The 23,485-nt window shown below is 34.1% G+C and overlaps 1 protein-coding gene and 1 pseudogene across 1 annotated transcript; both read left to right on the top strand.

Moving 5' to 3' along the window:
* Positions 1-7,377: 7,377 nt before the first annotated feature.
* Positions 7,378-9,096, top strand: LOC142634395 (UDP-glycosyltransferase 79B9-like; annotated as a pseudogene).
* An 8,335-nt stretch (positions 9,097-17,431) lies between these two features.
* On the top strand, positions 17,432-22,544 carry LOC142635666 (uncharacterized). Its single transcript, XM_075809791.1, has 6 exons — positions 17,432-17,647; positions 18,515-19,366; positions 20,280-20,470; positions 20,830-21,036; positions 21,367-21,427; positions 21,732-22,544. The coding sequence occupies exons 1-6, from the start codon at positions 17,432-17,434 to the stop codon at positions 22,350-22,352; spliced, it is 2,148 nt and encodes a 715-aa protein (XP_075665906.1). The 3' UTR covers positions 22,353-22,544.
* The last annotated feature ends 941 nt before the right edge of the window (positions 22,545-23,485 follow it).

The following is a 23,485-nucleotide window of genomic DNA, read 5'->3' as shown; positions in this document are numbered from 1 at the left end:
CGAAAAGGACCACGCCGATGGGTGACATTGATTCTCTCTCGCCAAACATGCCTCAGAATCTCTCTCTCTCATGCCTAAAAAAAAAGCCACCAGTGATACTCCAGTTACCTCTCCATCAAAGAATGAATGTGAACCAACAGTGTTTCAGCTACCCACCCAAATGTGATTAGATCTAGTAATCAAATTTATGAAATTTTTTTTCTTTGTGTGATTTCTTTGCCAAAGATCATCCCTTTGTTTCATTTAAAGCACTAAAAATTGTCGATTTCTTTCATTGCTTTTTTTTTACTTGTAAATCTGATTCATTTATTGTTGAATGTTTTTGAGATTTTTATGATGGGTATGAAGCCCAGTACCAGTAGAATGTGCGTGTGTGTCAATGGCCAAGGACTGGCTGGTGGAGATTTTGTTAGGTTGTGTCCTCTGATGCTGATGTTTGGTTGTTGGGTTTATCAGTTCCTTGTGTTATATTTTTGTTTTCATTTCATGAGTTTCAAGGGGAAAAATATCTTGTTTCTTGAGATTGTCTATCTAGCATATAAATTCATCTAGATTTCAGCTGCTCTTCCAAAAAAAAAGTGATTATAAAACTGGTATTGTGATATTTTTTCCCCTATCCTTGATTTCTTTGCCAAAGGTCATCCACTTCAAAGAAGTTTCATTGGAATTTTTTTGCTTGATTTCTTTACAAAAAATCAACTTCATTGGAATTTAACAATTTGGTTTGAATTTAACAACGTAGGGAAGCTTAGAAACACATGAATTTAACAATTTTGTTTGGTTTTCTAAGATCCACCCATTACCTGGTTTGGGTTTAATATAATCCCTCTTGTATTGTGGTTTGGGATTGGTAGTAGTTCCTTATTTTGTTTAATTTTAATTTTTGTTTTGGAAATGCTCAAAAATTGTTTGTGAAAATAAGTAAATATCTGTTAGAAACTAACTTTGAAGCTTAATGCTAAGCTATTTTATATGCAAGTTGCAGTTTTCAGGGAGATTCATCAAGTTGATAAATGTTCAGTGTTACTATTCAAATGAGCCAATTCCATTAACTTTCTGCTCACAGAAGAGATGGGAATTGGGGTGAGGAACAGTGTACAAGAAATCTCTCAAGTTTACCATGCCATCAAGGAGGGATTGGATTTTTGACCCCTTGGAACGACAGTCAGGGAGGTCTTAGTGTAGTTTAACCCAAACCATCACAATGGACTACCACTGTAATTAATTACTTTTTTTCAATTTCAAAATTTCAATTGGCTAATTCCAAATGCAATTTTGGTTCTCGGGAATGCAAGAATCAGCTGATGGCATTATTTCGATGGATATATGTAATGTATACAACTCTGTTTTGTGAATAGCATGTAGTGAAGGAGTTCTGTTACTAGCTTTTTAGGCCTTAAATGTGTTTCAAAATTTGTATCCTTGTAAGGGCGAGTTTAGTTGGGCTTTTTGAAAAAGTGCATAATGAAAAAGTGGAGTTTTTAAAAAGTGCTTAATGAAAAAGTGATTTTTCAAAAAACTGAGTGTTTGGTAAAAGTTGTTAAAAAGTAATTTTTGAAAAAACTGAGTGTTTGGCTAGTACTTCTAAAAGTTGCAGTTTGAGGGATAAATTATCAAAAAGGATAATGTATATATAAGGGAGTTTATTTCATACTTAAATCAACTACTTCATATACTTCAATCAATTTTTCTCTTTCTAAAAAAATTATTTTTTTCTCATCAATATTAGCTAATAATAATCTACCACTTAAGATTTATTATGAAAGTATTATGAAAATATTGTGATAAAAATTGATATCGATTTTAATTTGAATGTACCATTAAAATTATTTTTTTCTCTTTTTATAAAAATTATTGTTTTCTCACCAATATTAGCTAATAATAACTTACCACTTAAGATTTATTGTGAAAATATTGTGATAAAAATTGATACTGATTTTAATTTGAACGTACTATTAAATTTTTTTTTTCTTTCTATAAAAATTATTGTTTTCTCACCAATATTAGCTAATAATAACTTACCACTTAAGATTTATTGTGAAAATATTGTGATAAAAATTGATATTGATTTTAATTTGAACGTACTATTAAAATTATTTTTTTCTCTTTCTATAAAAATTATTTTTTTCTCACCAATATTAGCTAATAATAACTTACCACTTAAAATTTATTGTGAAAATATTGTGATAAAAATTGATACTGATTTTAATTTGAACGTACTATTAAAATTATTTTTTCTCTTTCTATAAAAATTATTTTTTTCTAAAAAAATATTAGCTAATAATAACTTACCACTTAAAATTTATTATGAAAATATTGTAATAGCATTTTTTTTTTCCTTTTTCATTCCCTCTTTTTTTTCTCCTCCACACACCTACTGCATTCCTTCTTTTTTTTTCCTTTTTTTTTTCTTTTTTTTTCCCACTCTTTTTTTCTCCTCCACCCACATATTACTCTTTTCCTTTTTTACTTCTTTCCTCTCTTTTTCCCAGCCATATCCTCCAGACACTTCGTCCATATCCTACAGAACATTCCACAGAGCTCTCCTTCTTCCTTTTTTTTTTATAATTTTTTTTTCTTCTTTCTCTGCAAGAACTCATCCGTCCACAGAGCTGCCGCAAGAACTCATCCGTCCTCAAGAACTCATCCGTCCACAAAGCTACTGCATCTCTTTTTTCGTCTTTTTTCTTTATTTCCTTATTTCGTTTTTCCTTCTTTATTCTTTTTTTTTTTCACACTCCAGAGAAGATGATGATGAAGAAGATGATGATGATTGAAACATAAGGATTTTGGGATTTTGGGTTTTTTTTTTTTTTTTTTTTTTTGTGGATTTTGGGTTTGATTTTGAGTCGATTTTGTTTTGGGTTGATTTTGAGTTGGGTTTGGGATGGGTTTTCCAATGGGATTTGAGTTGATTTTAAGTTGTTTTGTATTGATCAGATTAGACAAATAAAATTTTAAAAAAATACAGAGGAAGAGATGAGAGGCGGGAGTGAGCTTGATGAGAGGTGTTGAAGAAGACGAAGAAAGAAGAATGGACAGATTTATTGAAGGGTAATTTGGTAATTGCCCAAGATTGCCCAACGGATAGCTTCAAAACGCCCATGGACTTTTTGTTTATGGAGCTCTAGAGCTCCATAATTGGATTGGGCGTTTTATGCCTTGGCCCAAAACGCAACTTTTATCCAGAAGTTGCGTTTTTGCTGAACCAAACACTCATTTCTGTCCAGCTTTTAAAGAAAGTTGCGTTTCAGCCCCTAAAAGCTGAAACAAACGGGCACTAAATGGAGTTGTTCTTCGTCTATGAATGTGCTTTGTAGCAAATAATAAAAGTGAGAATGACATAAAAACACAAATTATATTAATGTCCACATGATCTTGACTTTACTCTTCACTTGAATGCTATTTTTTACATGATTAGTGGTGTCTCTCTCATTATTAAGCACCGCATCTTCTATGGTATCTCATGCCAAGTTCCAGCCACATATATCAAAGTGATCTACAAAGCAAATTCTGACCAAACGCAAAAGCTACAAAAGCTACAGCACTACCAAAGAAATCTCACAAATTCTAACCAAATGCAATAGCTACAAAAGCTACAGCACTACCGAAGAAATCTCACAAATATGAATGCTGCAACTCACATATACCAAAGAATCAAACCATAACACCTCTCTAATTTTATTAACCACAGCCCAAAAAGAGAGGTAGAGCCTCTTTTACAAATTGAATTTGCTATAACACACTGCTTATTCAGGAGTTGTAAAAACTCAAAGATTTTAAAGATGAAGAAAATTAAATAGAACTTAGTTTTCTTATTGATGAGTAAAAGTGATTACAAGCAATTGAGAATAGATAGAAAAAATCTAATCCCTTATGTACAAAATCTGGAAAAGAAATAAGCAAAACTAACTAACTTCCTAGCTTAAGCGGGAAAACTATTTTAATCTAACCACTAATCACAAGCTAACACGTGGACTTGATTCATAACAAAAATTAGAACTAATCTGTCTAAGCGTTTCACTAAAACAATTACTAAAGAGATTGCAAAACATAGTTGTGTCACTAAGTGTCATCAGGTCCTCATTTACACAAAACGACCTCATTTCTTCTTCAGTCTCACTCAGTCTTCTTTTGCGTTTTGTACTTTGGACTTGTATCTTCATTTCAACAGTAGTTAATATGCCAAAGTTGGTTTCCAATTTTTTTTTTAGTCTTCTTTTGCACACACACCTCTCCAAGCAAAAAGCAGAAGTCGGCTAGATCCAATAGAGAAATATGTAGCTTTAAACTAATGGCCTTTCATGCGTCCAAATCATATCAGGATTAGCATTCACAACTGCCCTCCCAAGTATGGAATGTGATCCAATGAATAGTATCTATATGAAAAAAAAAATTAAGAAAAAAATTAAGATATCCAAGCCAACAATTTGAGTAAACTAACAAGTAATAACACCAAAAGTGACATTAAGGAATTGTAAAAGGTAATAAAAACTTAAAGGCCATTTCAAGGAAAGATCCTTCACATAAGTTCATGATATTTGCAAACAATTCAAAGCACACAATTCTAGGAAGATAAGGACATGCCTGGTCCTTCTCATATACTATAGCCTACTCTCTTGACATATAAAATAAACATATTGCAGGAACATATTTGCAAGAAAATGTTTCCCAAACAGCCTAATCACTGGGAGTGTGACAAGGCTTTTCTACTATTATTAATTCCTCCTTTACTCTATGTTCCCTTTTTTTTAGGGAATATTTGAAAACAGAAAATGACCACTCTAAAATTAAAAATGCAAAGGGAGTTCAAATCTCAAAAATTCTTGAACGCGGCGAATAACAGATTGGAAGAACATTGTAATCATAGAAGACTGAACTAGATGATCATAAGATTGAATGCCTGTTAGATTGGGAAGATTATTTAACATCTTATGAACTCAACTTACTGTCTTCCCGTTACTAGTTTGAATCTCAGCTTCCTCTCCATTTACATTTATTATTTGTCCATCAATCCAAACTAATTCTGGGTCTCCAACCTAAACGTGAGAGCCAATAACAATGTTCTTTGCATGCCTTGCAGCAGTTGAAATTTACAATATTATACATGCTTAAGATCAAAGCTGATACACAAATATAAATTTTCTCATCATTTTTTTAGGGTAAGAATAGAACACACACACACACACACACAAGTAACATAATAAAAATTTGTTATACGCATATACAAATGCTAGCATTGGTGTGTGCCACAATAGACATTGATGTTTACATTCAATAAAATGGAAGCTCAAGAGGGATTTCATGTTTTAGCTCATAAATTTCCAAACAAAGAAACCATGCAGATAGAGATCTCAGTGGGTATTAACACACTTAGATATAGTTCATTAAAGATTTTATAGCAAAAGTTTAAACCTGTAGTTGAAAAATAACCAAGCATAGATATCATTATGATAATTTTTTATTTATAACATTATCAATCTACTGAGAAATGAGAACCATATAGACATCCCTACTACTATTGGCACTATTGTCAGCTGGCCCCAATATATTAATCTGAATTCAGATGATGTATATATTTCAAATATTTTCTACTTCAATGGGAGTTTTACAAGAATAGCATGCATACAAAATGTCTGCAAATGCCATCACCCTTTTTTCTTTTGTAAATCCAGCACCCTGATGCTTTTTTTTTCTGAATTTTCATAATTTGTTATGGAAAAAGTAACAGTGTCATAAAATTCAGAGACAATAAGGTTCAACTGATGTTTGAGAATTGAACTGTAACATCTAAATCCCTGGCTATGAACAAGATTGCACAGTAAACACAAATTTTTTCCCCTTGAAACTCACGAAATGAAAACAAAAATATAACACAAGGAACCGATAAACCCAGCAACCAAACATTGGCATCAGAGGACACAACCTAACAAAATCTCCACCACAGCCAATGATGGTTATCATCATGTGCCTGTTGACCCTTAATTCCTAAAAGCTTTTTTTCCACCTTAATTAGGTGATTCATCGGACTTGTAAACCACTACAAGGCTAGGGCTTAATAATGCTCTAGTACACAAGACTCAAAATGATGCCAACATGATTCTCCCAAATAAAAAATAAAAAAATTGATGCCAATATGTGATGTGTTTGCATTGTATGAGATCTAATGCACTGGCACACTAAACTTAGGTAGTACTCTATTTGAAATATAATTCATTAGTTTGATTTTTTATTAAATTTGTTTAAATATATGACAAGATTATGTTTAAAGCAAAAGTAGTAATTTTCACAAATATTGAAAAAAAAAAAAAAAGTAGGGGAAAAAAAAGAGGTTTCATTTAATTCTCAAAATGTCTAAGCCGGAAAAGTTTAGAACCACATAATTTTTTACAACTTCTTGCCATAACTGTAACGTGACAGAGTATGATTGGTGAATAAAAAATGGTGGATCCATATATAAGTGATAGTTAACCACTCACAATCTGCCACGTTAGAGTTGTGGTAAAAAATTGTGGAATAATTTGTGGTCCTAGAACTACCCGTCTAAGCCACTTAAATAATCTCTCTTCCATTTGAATGAGTGTCAATTTTTTTTTTTTTTTATAATTGATGAAGTGTCATTAACTCATTTTATAATTAGAGGTCATTGAGGGCTCCGATTATTTGCTAATTAGAACAAGATTGTATATAAATGCAATGAATCTTATCAAAACAACAATTGCACCTTCAATTCTATCCCATCCTTCAATCACCCTTTCAAAATGAAGATGTCGAGAAGGACCACGCCAATGGGTGACATTGATTATACCAACTATTATCACCCTACTAACAGATCAAGATAAAAAAAGTAAAAAAGAACTATCATCAAGAGCGAACGCCATAAATTAAATCTCTCTCTAAAAAAAGATAAAAAAGCAAAAAGCAAAAAACAAAGAGCGAATGAATGATATGAATGGATAAATGAGCAGGCAGAGATGAGTTGTCGTGACCCCTCAGGGTTTGTTCACTCACTAACCTAGGGGCTATGATTGGTTTTGTCCGCACAACCTTTTGGGTTACTGTCAAGCATCCATCATTAAACTTGTGGACCATACTTGTGCTTGATTATTCAAGCATCAATCATTTTACCATGCGTAAATGCAACAGTTGCCAACGGGGGCTTGGCTTAGTTGGTAAGGCTCGGACACTTCGTCTAACCTATCTAAGTTCGAGTCTAGCTTCCAGCAGGAGTTCGTTGGTGGGCATCCACACGAGTTGGCCTAAGGGCTTTAACTCTAGCGCCCTACTCGGGGGCTAGCGTAACCTAGCGAACCCCTATTTTTCTTTACCAAAAAAAAAAAAAAAAAAATGCAACAGTTGATACAAGATTAGCATCCTGTGATCAAGATTAGCACATTTGCAATTTTTGTCTCTCCACTAGGAAGATCCGGTTCCATCAGGTATACATAAAGGAATCACATTAGTTCTCAAGTGGATTTTTTCAACCAAAAAAAAATTCAAGCAAAGATGAGCAATTTAAGAAGCACAAAACTTCATGTAGCCATGTTTCCCTGGTTTGCCTTTGGCCATATCACTCCCTACCTGCACCTCTCAAACAAGCTTACAGAGAAAGGCCATAGGGTGTCTTTCTTACTGCCCAAAGGAGTACAAGCAAAGGTAGAACATCTCAGCCTTTATCCAAACCTCATCCACTTCTATCCCCTTCTTGTTCCCAGTGTAGATAGACTACCCCCTGGTGCCGAGACTACCTCAGATGTTCCTCTTCCACTTCGTGGACATCTTAGTGTTGCCTTTGACCAAACCCAAGACCAAGTTCAAACCATTCTGAGCAGTCTCAAGCCCGATTTCATTTTCTTTGACTTCAGCCCTTGGATGCCAGCCTTAGCACACCAAATTGGCTCCAGGCCATATGTATTCCATTGTAACCCCAGCAACGCAAGCACTAAAGGTTCCTACTAAGGAGAAACCAGAGGATATGACTGTAGAAGACTTCATGCAACCGCCTCCTGGCTATCCTCCTTCGTGTGTGCGAATAAAGTCCAAGGACTATGAGATTGCACAACTAAAAGTGTTTGCCAAGGCTCTTGGAACAGATTTGTCTCTTTATGTTCGAATTACCTATGGCTTGATTCGGAGTGATGCCCTGGCCTATAGGACATATCATGAGTTTGAAGGACCATACTGTGACTACTTAAGGCAGCATCATGCTAAGCCTGTGCTGCTAACAGGACCTGTCCTGCCTAAAGCACCGGCCACAAAGCTAGACGAGAAATGGACTAATTGGTTATGCAATTTCAAGCAAGGTACTGTGGTGTATTGTGCATTTGGGAGTCAAAATAAACTACAAAAGGACCAGTTTCAGGAGCTACTTTTGGGGTTTAAGTTATGTGGGCAACCATTTTTGGTGGCTCTGAGTACTCCAGATGGTTGCGCAACAATTGAAGAAGCTTTTCCAGAGGGGTTTGAAGAGAGTGTTAAAGGAAGAGGATGGGTGTATGGGGGATGGGTGCTACAAACACTGATATTGGAGCACCCATCTATTGGTTGTTCTGTGACCCATTGTGGATATGGGTCCTTGTGGGAGTCTCTCTTTAGTGATTGCCAAATAGTATGCGTTCCATACCTTGGTGATCAAATTGTGGGTGCCAGGTTAATGGTGGAAGAACACAAAGTTGCAGTGGAGGTGGAGAGAGAAGATAATGGGTGGATTTCCAAGGAAAGCCAGAGTAAGGCCATTATCTCTGTGATGGACGAGGACAGTGAAATAGCTGGGCTGGTGAAATATAATCATGCCAAGTTGAAGGAGAAACTTACTAGTGAAGGCATGCAAGAGAGATATTTAGACACTTTCATTCAAAACCTGCAAGGTCTTATGGATTGACTTTGTGCTACATATGAACCCAACTACTTAATCCTTTGCACAAAAAAGAGCAGTGGCAGTTTCAATTGAGGAAGGATTCACTCGTGTTATAGTTTGGGGATGCTACTTCTTTGTCAATGTTGTTCTATTTGGATATCCAGTTGTATTTCTTTTCTGGGTTGTACTTGTGTTTCGTTTCTCTTTTAGCAAAACAATAACAATAATGCTAAGGAAAATACAATTTTTACTAATATCTCAACAACCTTTCTTTTTTTTTTTGAGAAGGCTCAACAAACCTACTTAGGCAGCCGACAAACCTCAAACAAGGAAACATTTGCAGCCATAAGCAAATTATAACTAAATGCTGCAGCAACAGCTTATCAACATGTTTTCTCCACTGCCATTGGACATACAGCAGCAGTCCATTTAAATAATTGTCTATTGAGGATTTTCTTTACGACTTAAAATCTTTCCAAAAGGCGCAATCTTGCACAAAGAAACATTAGAGGACACCCTTGGACTCCACGTAAACATACTTCCAATAGATGCTCTGGAAGCTCTATAATAAGAGTGGACATCAAACTTTCTATATTCAATTAAATTCCAAACCATTTCATCCTCTCCTCCTAGATGAACCTTTACTGAATCCAACAATTAAGAAAGAAGAAACTTCCCTCAACTCTGCTCGACTTCAACAAATCTTTGGTTATGATGAAGATTCCCAAATGCAACCAAATAAGAAGCCAATTTGGCAATCTTACCAAAACTATCACAAAGAAATCTGGATATAATATTAGTGGTGTATGTGTCTACATCATTTGTAGGTAGAGACTGAAGGGAAAGTGAGATAAAGAATTGTGATTCGTTGAAGAGAGTGTCAAGCCCCCCAAACCTAAATAAGAGTTAAGCATGTGACAACAGCCACACACTTATAAATTTTATACTCTACTATGACGTTTGGTACGGGGTAATGTTTTAAGATTCTTAGGAATGTTTAAAGATTCTCATGTTTGGTTGTAAATCACACTAAGGAATCAGATGCCAGGGGAATCTAGATTTCCCTCTCAGTAGGAATGTGGATTCCCTTTAAAACAGGTGGGAATCCAGATTCCCAAGCTTGAAGGAAATTGTATTTTTTATAGATTGACAATTTTAACCCTTTTTCATCATCATTTAATCAATTAAGATAAAATAAAAAAATATATATTATGAATTAAACTCTTTTAAAATTATTATTAAGAATAAAAGTATTTGAGAATTTAAATAGTTATTTTTGTATTATACCTGTCATTTTGAAATGTTAGACTATAATTTTAATGAATTTTTCATAATTAATTGTTTATATTTGGTTTTTCATTATTTATTTAGAGGAAGATTTTTTTTTAAAGACTTGGTAGTTCACGTTCAAATCTAAGGGTAGAATAGGAAAAATAAATAATTCATTTAAAATTCCTGGGAATAAACCAAACATTATCATCTCACATTCCTAAGAATCTTAAGACATTCCCAATGAAACCAAACATAAGAATAGCGACATTCTTAGGAATGTGATTCCTAGGAATCACATTTTTAGGAATCTAGATGCCAAGAGTAATGTGAATTTTCACGTACCAAATGCCACATACAAGTGTGAAAGGTCTTTTTTTTTTAAAAAAAACTAATAATTACCCTAAAAAAAAGTTCATCAATAAATACATAAATATCTTCAATAATGCAATTCTTAAAAGATTTTCAAATAATAATAATCTTCCAACATCAAAAGAAAAATAAACTAAATGCTTCGAGACTAAAAAGTCTTAAACAAGGGATAATTTAAAACATAAAAGATCCAATCTTATTCCATGGAATTCCTAAAGTTCACTAAAAAGGGGCAAGTCATCTGACAAAACAATGCTAAGCATTATATACACATAAGGTGGTGATTAAGGCGTGGATCAAGGTGTCAAACATTTTGTAGCTGCCTTGAGATTTGTTTCAATCTTTGTAAGCAAAAAATAAGGTCCCTGTCCAAGACTAGATAAGCACCATAACTTGGATCAAGGTGGGATATGTAGGAGTAGCACCTTGCTGCCACTGGCTAGGTCCAGGTCCAGTCTTTGTCCTTCATGCCTCATGGAATTCCCAAATCTGGTTTGCAACTATCCTAGGGTTGGACTTATAAGGAAATGGACTTTAGTCCCAAATATCAACTGCAGAAAGGGATGAACACAAAAAGGGAACCCATTGCAATAGTATTGTTGAGCAAATACTTTGCTCAAAGAAATTGAACACTATGAATTTGATCCTCTAACCAATTTCAATTTGAAAATTTACTAAATAATTGCATTTTTCTATTTTTCTTTTTCAATCTCTGGGATGTTAATTAAATTTTAATTTTAATTAAATCTAGATCTTTTATCCTATTTTTCTTATTCTACTCTATGCTCCACAAATATAAACTTACGACATGTCGAGTTATTTAATTATATAGGTTGATTGTTGTGACTAGCAACGTTGATGGCGTTGGCAACGTCTTGCTAGTCATCGAAGAAGGTTGGTTGGGGTGGTGAGCATATGCTGGACGGTATTTTTTAGATAACTGAAATAAGAGAAGCACAAAATTTAGGATCTCTTTAATTAAATAGGTAAAACATGTGTGAGGCTTTTACAATAATGGGATCAATCAATAGAATGGCTTGGAGTTTAGACTCAAGGCTTTTTTCTTTTCTTTTACTTTTTTTTTTTCATAATATGGGCTTCAAGTTGGGCCGGACAGTTGAACCATTTGATCCATAAACCAACCATTTTCGTCGCAGCACTCTCTCTCCGAAAAGTCTCAGAAAGTGCAATTCCAGTTTCCAGATCTCAATCACAGAGAGAAATGGAAAATAAGAAATCAGGCGGGGATATATATATATATATATATATCTATATATATAGTCCAAGTGCTGATAATGGTTTGTTTTGTTGAATGGATTTTAGGGTCACACATGGAATACGCTAAGAACAGCGTTTGTGTTACTGGGTGTTTGCCTTGTTGTGATGCTGGCCTTAGCATTCTCTGCAAGTGACTCTTCCTTAATTCTTCACGTCGGATTCCTTGTTCTAATCACTGTTACCCTCTTCTTGCTTCTTAGCTGGTACCTTAATTTCTCCGCCCACTTGTTTGTGTACACTTTTCTTTATAGGCGAAATGCACTTTTAGTCACTATATATTATACTCTTTTTTTTTACCTATATTTTTTATTTTTTCACTTTTAGTCCCTAATTCAAGGGGCTATGTTTCTACAAAGAACTGCAACATTCTTTTGGATAAAGAAAACCAAATATGTGCCAAATCTTGTATCTTTAAGTAAAATTGAATGTTCTGAGGATGAAGAAAGGATGGCGGAAAAGCCATGTGGCTGGGATGGGCTATGCCACGGTGTAATTCTGAGCTTTAATATATTATTTTTTAAGTACACTATCAGTCACGTTAAATTATGCCATTAATGGAGTGACGGAAAGAACCAAAATGATAGGCGTTAATTGGATTATAGACTAAAAGTGGAAAAATTAAAATGTAAGGACCAAAATGGAAAAAGTGCAAAATGTAAGGACTAAAAGTGCAATTACGCTCTAAAATAATGAAGAAAAAAAATTGTAATACAATATATCCATATATAAGTAACCATAATTAGTTAGACCTTAAAAATTCCACTACATGCATATTGATTTTTTTTTTATCAAGTGTACATATATATTTGGTTCTTACATTTGATGTTTTCAATATAAAAATTCTTATCACATTTGACATTTTTAGTACAAAAAATCTTATTATTTATTTTTTTAGGAGTATTTTTTTTAAGGAAATACATGAACTTTTGAAGGCTAAACATCTCAAATTTAAGGTTTATAATTCTTAATTTGTAAAATTAAAATATACATGTCAAGAGATTAAAATTATAACAAAAATTGAACAAAGAAATATAAAATTATACTATTTCATATCTTAAGTGTAATTTTACATACATATGAGTATCTTTATCACTTACAATGATTAAGCATTTCCCAAAAATATGTATAAACTCAAATAGTACTTATAAAGGCTTTATGTCTTCTCTAAACATACATTTCGAAAACCCCAAATTGTCGTTGAAGCATTGTACCAAGCTTTGACATTATTGTTGTTGTTGTTGTTGTTGTTGTTTTTTATTTTTTATACAAGATAGAAATTCTACTCTAGTTTAATCTAAGTATATATATGTGTAAAACTTCCTCCTAGAGACTTGAATTTTGGCCCTTGCCCCCACTCCCCCACACACACCCCACAAGCAGTTAGATCATATAAACCTAAAACCAAAGCCAATTTCGTACTCTTCTTGACACTTATCTCTCTCTCTCTCTCTCTCTCTCTCTCTCTCTCTCTCTCTCTCTCTCTCTCTCTCTCTCTCTCTCTCTCTCTCTCTCTCTCTCTCTCTCTCTCTCTCTCTTTTGGCCCTTCAATATTTTGTGATACTATAATATATAAAATAACGGGTTTAATAACATGAAAAGCTAACATTGAATAGAGAAAACCTTTCAATTTTGAAATTAATAAAATTAAAAGTGAAAGAGTTCAAGAAGTTGGAAAAGGGGTGAAACCAAACCTCTTAATCTTTTGCATTTATGGCTTAAACTGATTATTGATAAGAAGATGGGGTGAGGTAAAAGATTAAATGAGGTCTTTGCTTTTTTTCTTTATATATATATTATATTTATTGATGATGATTGATTGATTAGTCTTTATCGCCTAGTAGGGTTGAAGTCGAGTTATGGTTGAATTCATTTGAAAGAATACATGTAGATCCTCCACTTTATAAGTCCATCCAACTCACTTATACTATTGATTTCTCAACAACTAAGTGTTAGTATGATCACAGGGTTTCACTACCCACTCCTCCTCTTGCTTTTTTTTTTTCCTTTTAGTATTAAAAAAATAAAATCTATATCTTCAAAGAATAAATGCCTCAAAAGGCCTAGCAATAGAAGGGTTGCTATTCACAAGGCATCTCACATAACTCCTTCTCTCTCTATCTATATATATGTGTGGATGTTTCTCCTGTATTCAGTAGCAATCTTTTCCAAAATATAGCATTATTGGCCATGCATCATCAGAATAGGGAGGGAGAAATAACATGACAATCTAATCTCCTAAACTTTTGTACCTAGAACAACTGGCTTGTCAATTGTCATTACTAAATAAAATAATTCTACTTTTTACTCCCACATATTTCACATTTCAAAGCTATTAAAAACATAAACAACCTGTCATGTGAAGCTAATCTACATATACAATAACTTAAATATCACAAGGCTTTAATCTTTATTAAACACACTCTACAAGACAAACATAATATTTATATATAACACCCTTCCCACTTGCAATTCTTAAGCTCCAAGTTTCAATTGAATTATTAATATATCTTAACTAGAAAGCCATCAAAGGCTGTGTGTGTACTCATTATTATGGGATTCCTTTTACCTTGCCAGCACACTTTTCAGGTACAACTAAAAGACTCTGACTTTGTTGCTTTCTCAAGCCATTTTTTTTTTCCTCTCCTTTATAAAGAAAAGCTCTGACTTAGGTTCATTGGGCAACCCTCAACAGGAAAGACTACCTGCTTGCTTAAATTATGTTGAGCACTGATACAATCAAGAAGTATTTTAGGCTTTCACTGGTACTAAATTAAGATGGGTTTATTCTATTTTGTTGAAAAAACAAGGGTTGCCCATATGGGTAGGCTTAGTTTAAAAATTAGAAGGATGGAATCCAAGGTTTAGCTTCATATTCCTCTGACACACACTGTATTAAGAGACAACCATTTAGGTTACCATTGCACGTGAGGTTGTTTTCTATCAACATATTGTACACCCCACTGAGCAAAATATCATATTAGATGCACGTGTGCACTTGTTTTCTTAATACATAATCTGGGAAATGGTGTTATGGGACTCGCAAGTCAAGACAGACTCCTAATTTCCATCTTTCCCTTGTACAACTTATTATAAGTTATTGTAAACCTTGGTTACTGATTATGCATCTAATTAATTGATAATTGGAATATTTCTCTTAATGGAGGGCTTTATATTTAGACTCTTTTTTCCTAAATAAAATACCCCCAGTTTCCCTTATCTCAAAAATCTATGCAATTTAGCATTTTGCGTTCAGGTTGTACAGCATTCAACGTTCAGGTTATAGCATTTTGAGTGGGTTCTAATTAGTTCAATTGGTGAAATTTTTTATCGTTGAATAAGAGATTTAGAATTCAATCTCCGGCCTAAACCAAAAAACCAATTAGTATCTTTGTTTAATGATAAAAAACAATTATCATAAGCAAATACCAAAAAACTATCTCAAAAAAAAAGTTACAGCATCTTGAGGTTTCATAACAATTAAATAGAATGACAATTGTGTTTAAGGTTGAAGTCAGAATTAGATAATGGGCTACAAGTAAAGTCATATTCCCTGTGATTTAACATACAGGTCAGGCAAAGAACTTATTGGCCAGATGATCCAAACACGGTTCAAAAACCAAATATACTACGAGGTTACTGGTCAGAGACACTGGAATGGCATGGTACATCCAGATTGTCACCCTGAGTTCACAGGTAGATAAGAGTCACATTATGATATTTTCAGTTTATTGAGTCTGTGACCAGCTTTGATTGCATTGGACATTATAAGGACCGAATGGGTCAGGTTAAGGGGTTATCATTGACATTCTACTGCTACTATCTTAATTATTTTGTTGTCAAATGTTGGATGGTAGGTAATTCAATTTTTTAAAACAATTTAACCTGTTGAGCACCTCATCTGTAAATTATAAAATGACCACTGCCTTGGATGCTCCTAAATGGGGCACCGGCCTCACCACTCACATAAGAAGACAATTCAATTGTTTAGTCAGAATTGTGAGTTGGTATAGCCAATGAAAAAATTAATGATTACTTAATTAATTAAATTTGAGGCTGTGTATTAGTGTGTAACAACATGGGCAATTGGCATCAATTTACTCTATCCAAGTGCTTTATCCAATGGGGGCTCAACTAATTTTTTGTTGTTGATACATTTGAAAAGGGGATAGGTATTCAAACTTTGAACGTATTTATTGAAAATATTAAAAAGTATTAATTAATCTAAAGGTCATGAAAGGTTCAACTAGATTAAGATTCTTGCATTTGCAATCAATGACTTGGATTGTACCATAGATGTCATACGTTACTTAAACATAGAAAATTGTCGTGAAAGAGGAAAACACTTAAAACGAAATAAAATGTTTTCTTTTTAACATATGGATCATGTGAGCTAACTTTCATCCTCATTAGAACCTCCAAAAAAAAAAAAACTCATACTCATACAGATTGAGGATAAAAAAAAAAAAAATGATATTGACAATACACCCGTCTAGTATGTTACATTTTCACAGGTAATCCATCCAAAAACAAGTCTATATTTTTCCCAAAACAATATCATATTATGTGGATTTATAATAAGATTCTAATTGATATTGAGGGAAGGGCCAATAAGTTGTTGTGTAATATTCGAGATAGTAAATTATAAGTTTGCATAATTAAGAACCATATTAAAAGCAACCTCAGAGGATATAAATATACTATTTTAGCATTTTATTTTTTTTCACCAATTAAATTGCATTGTGTAGGTTCTATTTACCTCAATTTTTTAAAATAAAAGATTTGGCTTTGATTATTAGTGTTTCTTTCACCAATTAAATTGCACTTTGTGGATTCTATTTAGTCAATTTTTAAAAATAAAAAAATGCGGATTTGAATATTAGTGTTTTTTTCACTAATTGAATTACATTTTGTGAATTCTAGTGAGCTCAACTTTCTCGACTAAAAAATTCATGTTGGAATATTGTCTACACTAAAAAGCAATAGAGCAATAGGTGTCTTGGCCATAGGTTGGGAGAGAGAGAGGCGCACGTGGTGATGCATGCCTTGACCTCGGCGTTTTATTTTCCATTTACAAAACAGTGAGTCTGAGACGATAATCAAACCCAAAAGGCGACTCATCTTCCAATCACTTTCATCTCCTTCTCTAGAACATCATTGAATATCATTGATTACCAAACACACGTTTTCTACTTCTTGCCCTCTTTTGAACTTTTCTTCTCTATGTTTCTGATCATGCTTTGCGTCAACTTTAGCTTAGTTTTGACTTATTACACTTCAAACTACACAGTTCTTTAAGCTCTCATTATTTTTGTCTCTTGTAACGCTTCCATGCTCTCATCTGATACTCAAATAGTCTTTTTATAATCGTAATGCATCAGTATATTCTCCACTATTCAGTTTTTAAGTACAAATGCTTTTGAAAATCACTTTTATGACATGGGTTATGCATCAATGACAGTTCTTGCTTTGATTTTAGTAGTTTTCCTACATGACAGTTTTGATATTTGCTCTCAAATGTTCTCTTCTTTTTAAGATTATCAGCTGGGAAGAAATTTTTGGAGGTTTTGATTAGTGGGTATTTTTTTTTTTTTGGTTTGTGATTATTGGTTTTGAGGCTATCCAAAAGGTCTTGAAATTGGCTTTTGGTATATTTCAATGGTAGAGCTTCAATCCTGTGCTAGCTTGGTCAGTGCTTCTGCATTGTGTGCTACACAGCAAGAAGTGAAAGGGGAAGGTGTCAATGTTATAGCTGAGATTACTGCTGAGTTACAAAGAGAAAGAAGGAAGAATGCTGAGCTTATGGAGAGAATATCAATTCTTGAAGCTCAAATACAGCTAAGAAACAAGGATTCTCTTCCTGCAGATGGGCAAGTACGATTGCCCGGTTCATATTTGTGTTTTTTCAATGTTTCTTGTTTTGTCTTTTATCAGTCTATGAGGCTTCATTTTCTTCTAATTTTAATTATACAATAAATATTATTAGAAAAACCACTATACTTGCCTTTTCTTTCTTTTATGTCTTTTCATTTTTTTTTTTTTTTAATGTTAGATGTTCATTGAAAGAATGTCTTATTAATAGATGGTATTCGTTTCTAGATGTGAATGATTATATGTCTCACTTGTAAGTATATAAACAGATCACCTGTTCAATCTGATTATTATGTGATATTCCCGAAATCTCTACAAAGTATTTGCCCTTTAAATTATCCAACAGCTACATTCTTATAAAAATGAAGGCTTCATTTTAATTTAGAAGCTTTGAGGGGGATTCAAACCCTGAACATCTTAGTTGGAAACACTAAGAAGTGTCATCCTTAAAGGAAGGATGCCATATATAATTCTGTTTCTAGAGTATTAAATTGAATACAAAAAGAGAAAGCATGCAAGATAACTATTAAAGAATTGCTTTCAACTTTGCGCTTTAAAGTACACGTGAGAGTCTTCACTTGTATGGCAAGGATTTTGATGATCAGATCATTCTTCTTAATTCCTTTTTTAGGGTGTTGGTCGAAAAAGGAGGTTTGGGGGGGGGGGGGGTGTTGTTTGGTGTTCGCTTTACTAATTTAACTTTTTTGCATCAATCTTATGGATGATAAAGTAACTTGGGTTTGCATGCAGCCAAAATTTGTTGACACATAGAATGCTACATTAGTTAGTAGTTAGATGGTTTGTTATTCTTTCTAACATTAAATTTCAGTTACTCATATCATTAAAGGTGTCTCTTATCTTCAATTTCAGGGCAGTCGTCCAAATGCAATGGAGAGAAGCTTCAAGAAATCAAAACGACAGAAAACAGATACAGCTAATAATGGAACTGAGAATGGAAATATTAACAAAAGTGAAATGTCATTGCAGAAGACACATGACCCTCAGTGTTTTCCTCCCAAAGACGCAAATCTGGAAGACTGTTTGGTCAATTGGATGAGCATGGATGATACCCAGTTTTTGCATTTTGAAAAATTTAAAGACAGTGATTTGGCTGCAGATTTTGATGATACAGATAACAGTGATGATGAAGATGATGATTATCGTGATGAGGATGATATTAATGGTGACCATAAAGTTAATGAACTGAAAGAGTATCTTCCTGAAGGTGTTGGCTTTGATCGGGGATCACATATGCAACACTTGGAAAGTTGCTCTGTTGATCAGAGTGAGCCAACATTTTCAGTTGTAAACTTGGAAATGAAAGAAAATTTAAAGGAAATTGTTTTGGTACCTGATACAAAAACAGTTTATGATGAAAAAGAACTCAGAAAACTTGACAGAAAAGAAACCAAAAAAGTTGGAGAAGATAAAGCACCGCCCAGGATCCTTACTTTTGATAAAGAGGTTTGCCATCCAGGACCTGGAAGCCTATCATTGCATAAAAAACCTCCAAAGACGGCTTTCTGTCCAAAAGAAGTGAAGAGAATAATTGAGTCTGAGATCCTGTTTCAGAAAAATGCTCAATCTCATACTATAAGGAAAATTATAGTCTTTGCATCTCTTGGTATAAGGCATGGATGTGAAGATATGTATGAGTTAAACTTCAATCATTTTAGCATTTTAAGGAAGGGAGAACCATTCATATCTCCGAAGGACCCTGGGGTAAGCAATCTGATTTTTGCAAACTTCATTAGTTTCTTAAGTCTCAATAATTGGATCTAGTCGCTTGAAAGATATGATGAGTCTTTATACAAGTACATAATTGATATAGTTTGTGTTGCTACTGTTCTTACTGGTGGCTTTTAATTTAAGTGATGTGAAGAGAACATTACCTTTTCATAATGTTGTTAGATGTTTAAGTTAAAGGATCTTCAGATGTGCCATGAATGTTACTTATTGTAAATATCAACTATAATCAGTCCTGACTTTTTATTTTTCCTAATATTTTACACTGAAGTTATTGGGCTACATCATGCTGCGTTGTTGTCTTATCATCAGAAAGTGCTTGGCTAGATCATTCACCTGACTTCTTTTCCCTTTTCTGTCCATCAAGTGAATTAATCAGCTTATTTAATTTAATCTGTTGATAGAATTCAAGTATAGTATCTTAACCGAAAAATATCTTATTTGAACTTTATTAAATAAATTATGAGTTGTTTGATGCATAGCAGCTCAAATGTTGCTTGAAACTTAGGATATATCTTTTGTGTTTCACACGTCAGATTCCTCTCGATTGGCTTGGCATCTGGATACAAAAGGATATATGCTGAACCATGCCAGGCAGATCATCATAGGATTTGAGGTGGTGCCATTGAGAATTTGGCTGCATTCAAGGGAGTCTAGTTCTTCTTTGATACTCAGCATTTACATAATAGGCTAAAGAAAAGCATTTTGGGTTATAATAAAATCTCAATTTCCAGTTTAATAGGACACTGAGGTGATTTCACGATATTACAGTACCAACTTGCCTGCTAAAGGACTGTCTAAAATTCATGAATGTCACAGAATAGCCAGTAATTCTTCCTTGTTCATACCTTTGTTAATCAACAAAGCCATTATTTTATTTAATCATCAGGGGCATGTTTTATATGAGAATCCCGGTGTCCGAAGGAAGGTCTTTTATCCCAATCGGCAGAACCCAACATTATGTCCTGTTCAAATACTTGAGGAGGAAATGGCTATGCGACCCTCTGATACTAGCTGCCCATCATGCTTGTTTCTGTGTATCAAGTATGGTGGAAGAACAAGAAATCTTCCTCAAAATGAGTATGTACCGTTCCAAACTTCCAATAATAATTGATTTTACTCTGGCTAACTGTTCCAATAGTTGATCTGCAAAATCATAAATGGATTTAACATTCATCTCTTTTCTGTGTCAACTTTCGTTTTCATATTTCTTGAAAGCAGCAAAATGGTTTTTTTTTTTTTTGATAATCAGCAAAATGGTTTTCTTGTTTCCCCATTCACTACATTAAATTACACTGTTTACTTTAACAACATAGAAAGTTCCTGTTAAGGACCATTTTGTTGATAAAAACTTTACCTTGCTAGCTAGCATTGGCAATTGATGCCATGATGTTTCACTTCTTCCACTCTGAATGTAGCCCTGGGTTGAATTGTTCCAGATATGTCAGGCAGCGCATGGGAAGAAACAAACTGAAGTCTTTTGGGCCACTGATGTGTCGTATGGCAATGCTAGTTCATATTCGCAGTGGAAGCTTCTTCTTCAAGGCCTTGGGAATCACGCTTCTGTTCATGGCTGGTTTTCCTGATGACCTGGTTCAAAGAGAAACTAAATACCAGAACTTGGACTTGCTTCAAAAATATTACAGGTCTGTACCATTGCATACCTGAGGACATGATATTTATGGAATGAAATAGCAGAAATGACATAAATACTAAAATTTGATAACTGAGATAAAATGCCTTCCGTTGTTTTTGAAACATTGTCAACTATATAGCATAATTGAATAAATTCTCATTACATATTGGGTGGTATTAAGCATCACATAATGAAAGACTGTGGACGAGTTATATCAAGCCAAAAGTGTGAATTTAACCTTCCTATAACTGTTTGTCATCATCCTTACTCAAAATTCTACACTTTTTCACTCCCCAATCATCTAGGGCCATTTGACTAGATCATTTCCTTCTTATTGCAGGATGGATGAAGATGCTGAAGGGGAGGAGTTGTTTCTTCCATATCTGGTGACAAGCGATACTGTATGACCCCAAACCCAAATTCACATATCTCACTACTTTTGTGAGTTTTCAGGCAGTTGTTTTAAGACACAATAGTTGTATGCAAAAAGCTTAAAAATCAGTGTGAATTGCATATTCAGAAAACTGCTAGATATAGTTTGTTGATATATGCACTAAAGGATGTTGGTGCCAGATAACATTCTCATGGCAAAGATGCCTAATATGGCACTAAGCTCTCTGTTGAGTTCTTGTATTTTCAAAATAAACTGGTTGAGGTTTCTGTTTAAAGATGGTTTCTCAGTTTGCTATGATCTTTTTCTTTCAGCTGGCTAACCCTGGTTCTCAGCAGTTAACTGGGAAGACTATTTCAACAAAATCAAGGGGAAGGAAACAAACAAGCTCAAATGCTAAGCCTAACAATTTGGTAAGACCCTCAGTCCAACAGTCTACACCTTCAAGCTCTGCAACTCCTGCTCATTTTGGGTTAATGGGCTACACTTCCATCCACAATCATGCAATGGCAGCATTCCAGTCCATGCCATCTCAGACTTTACCAGATGCCCCACCAATTTCAAATCCAGCGGTTCCCGGTACTGCGACTAATGTCTCCTACCATAATCAAACACCATTCCATGTATTCTCACAACAGCCTGCAAATGCTTTCCTACCAATGATGTATTGGCCTCCACCAAATACATTTCCTCCAGGACCTTTCCCTTCAACATACGGTTTCCAATCTTTTCCATCTACTGCAAATTACATCTCCATCCATCAACAGCCTTATTACAGCCACACCTCTTGCAATCCTTTCATACCGAAAATGGTAGGAGGCACACAGAACAATAGTAAGACCTTAGAGGAAGCTGATAGTGACTCTGACCGTAGTTCAAGCAGTACAGATCCCAAAGAACATTATAAAGGTGCAAAAAATGAACCATCTACATAGATGAATTTCATGTAAATTTACTTCACTGGGCAATAATTTAGTGTAAGAATGATGCAGTGTAACACATTTTTGGGCCTGTTCAACAGGTATGTAACTTACAAGTTTCTATTTATATAATTTTGTGTCCATCGGTTCATAGAGAAGATATATCTTTGAGGTTTCTAGCAGATTTGTTGTTGCATTGTAAAGAGAAATGAAATGTCTCCTATTTTCTTGTAGAAACCAGATGTGTTTATTATTTTTCTCTTACTCAATTACTAATAAATTGATAATATGTCTTAAGCATGCTGCACTACTGTCCGTGATTGGTTAAGTTTAACCTCCAAAAGTCATTGATCAGTCCTGCTTACAATATGAATTTCATGGTTTACAACTCAGTAACTGTTGAATCATTGACACTGAAATCTTGCCTTGTTTATTGGGTTATAAAAATCTCAAAGTTTTCTAAGAGTCAATTCTAGTAAGCTTATTGGAGGGTATGTATTAAATTAGTTTAATTTCAAACTTGGAAGACACAAACCAGAATTACTAAGGGCCTGTTTGGATGGAGGGGGGAAGGAGGGGGAGTAAAATAGAGTTGGCTGAAAATAGGCTAATTTTGAGTCAAATCTACTTTATTCTACTCTACTCTACTCCCCCTCTCTTCCTCTCAATCCAAACAGACCATAAAGGACCACATTAGTAACTCCAATGATATTGTGGAAGAAATTTCAAAATAACGGTCCTGAAATAAGAATTTTCACCATTCAAGTTGATTCTATGCGGCTGAATTGCTCAAGTTCACTAGGATTAAGCTTCTCATCGCTCTCCTCAAAATTGAATTTACGCAGTTCTTATCGACCATGGCCACAGAAAGCAACTGTGAATGGATAACAAATAATAGATTGACCTGTTATCCCTTAAAGGCACTTCCCTAAGTTAAATCACTCTAACTAGAAAATGTTAAGAGTTCTCATGGCCATATTTTATGTAAAAACATGCTTTCAATATTAAAAAATGCACTGCCCAGAGCCAAATCTTGAATTTTAGTTCTTCACAACCCAATCTGTGTGTGTGTGTGTTTGTGTGTGTGTGTGAGAGAGAGAGAGAGAGAGAGAGAAGCACACCCCTGGTCCACATTCCATCTCTTTGTC

This window comes from Castanea sativa, chromosome 5, assembly GCF_040712315.1.
Source record: "Castanea sativa cultivar Marrone di Chiusa Pesio chromosome 5, ASM4071231v1".
Lineage (NCBI taxonomy): Eukaryota > Viridiplantae > Streptophyta > Magnoliopsida > Fagales > Fagaceae > Castanea > Castanea sativa.
This window is presented reverse-complemented; position numbering and strand designations above follow the sequence as displayed.

Excerpts from the sequence above, each read along its gene's own strand:
- LOC142635666 (XM_075809791.1), top strand. The coding sequence starts at position 17,432 with ATGGTAGAGCTTCAATCCTGTGCTAGCTTGGTCAGTGCTTCTGCATTG. Across the intron at positions 17,648-18,514 it reads CTCTTCCTGCAGATGGGCAA|GGCAGTCGTCCAAATGCAAT; the intron begins GTACGATTGCCC and ends CTTCAATTTCAG. Across the intron at positions 19,367-20,279 it reads TATCTCCGAAGGACCCTGGG|GGGCATGTTTTATATGAGAA; the intron begins GTAAGCAATCTG and ends TTTAATCATCAG.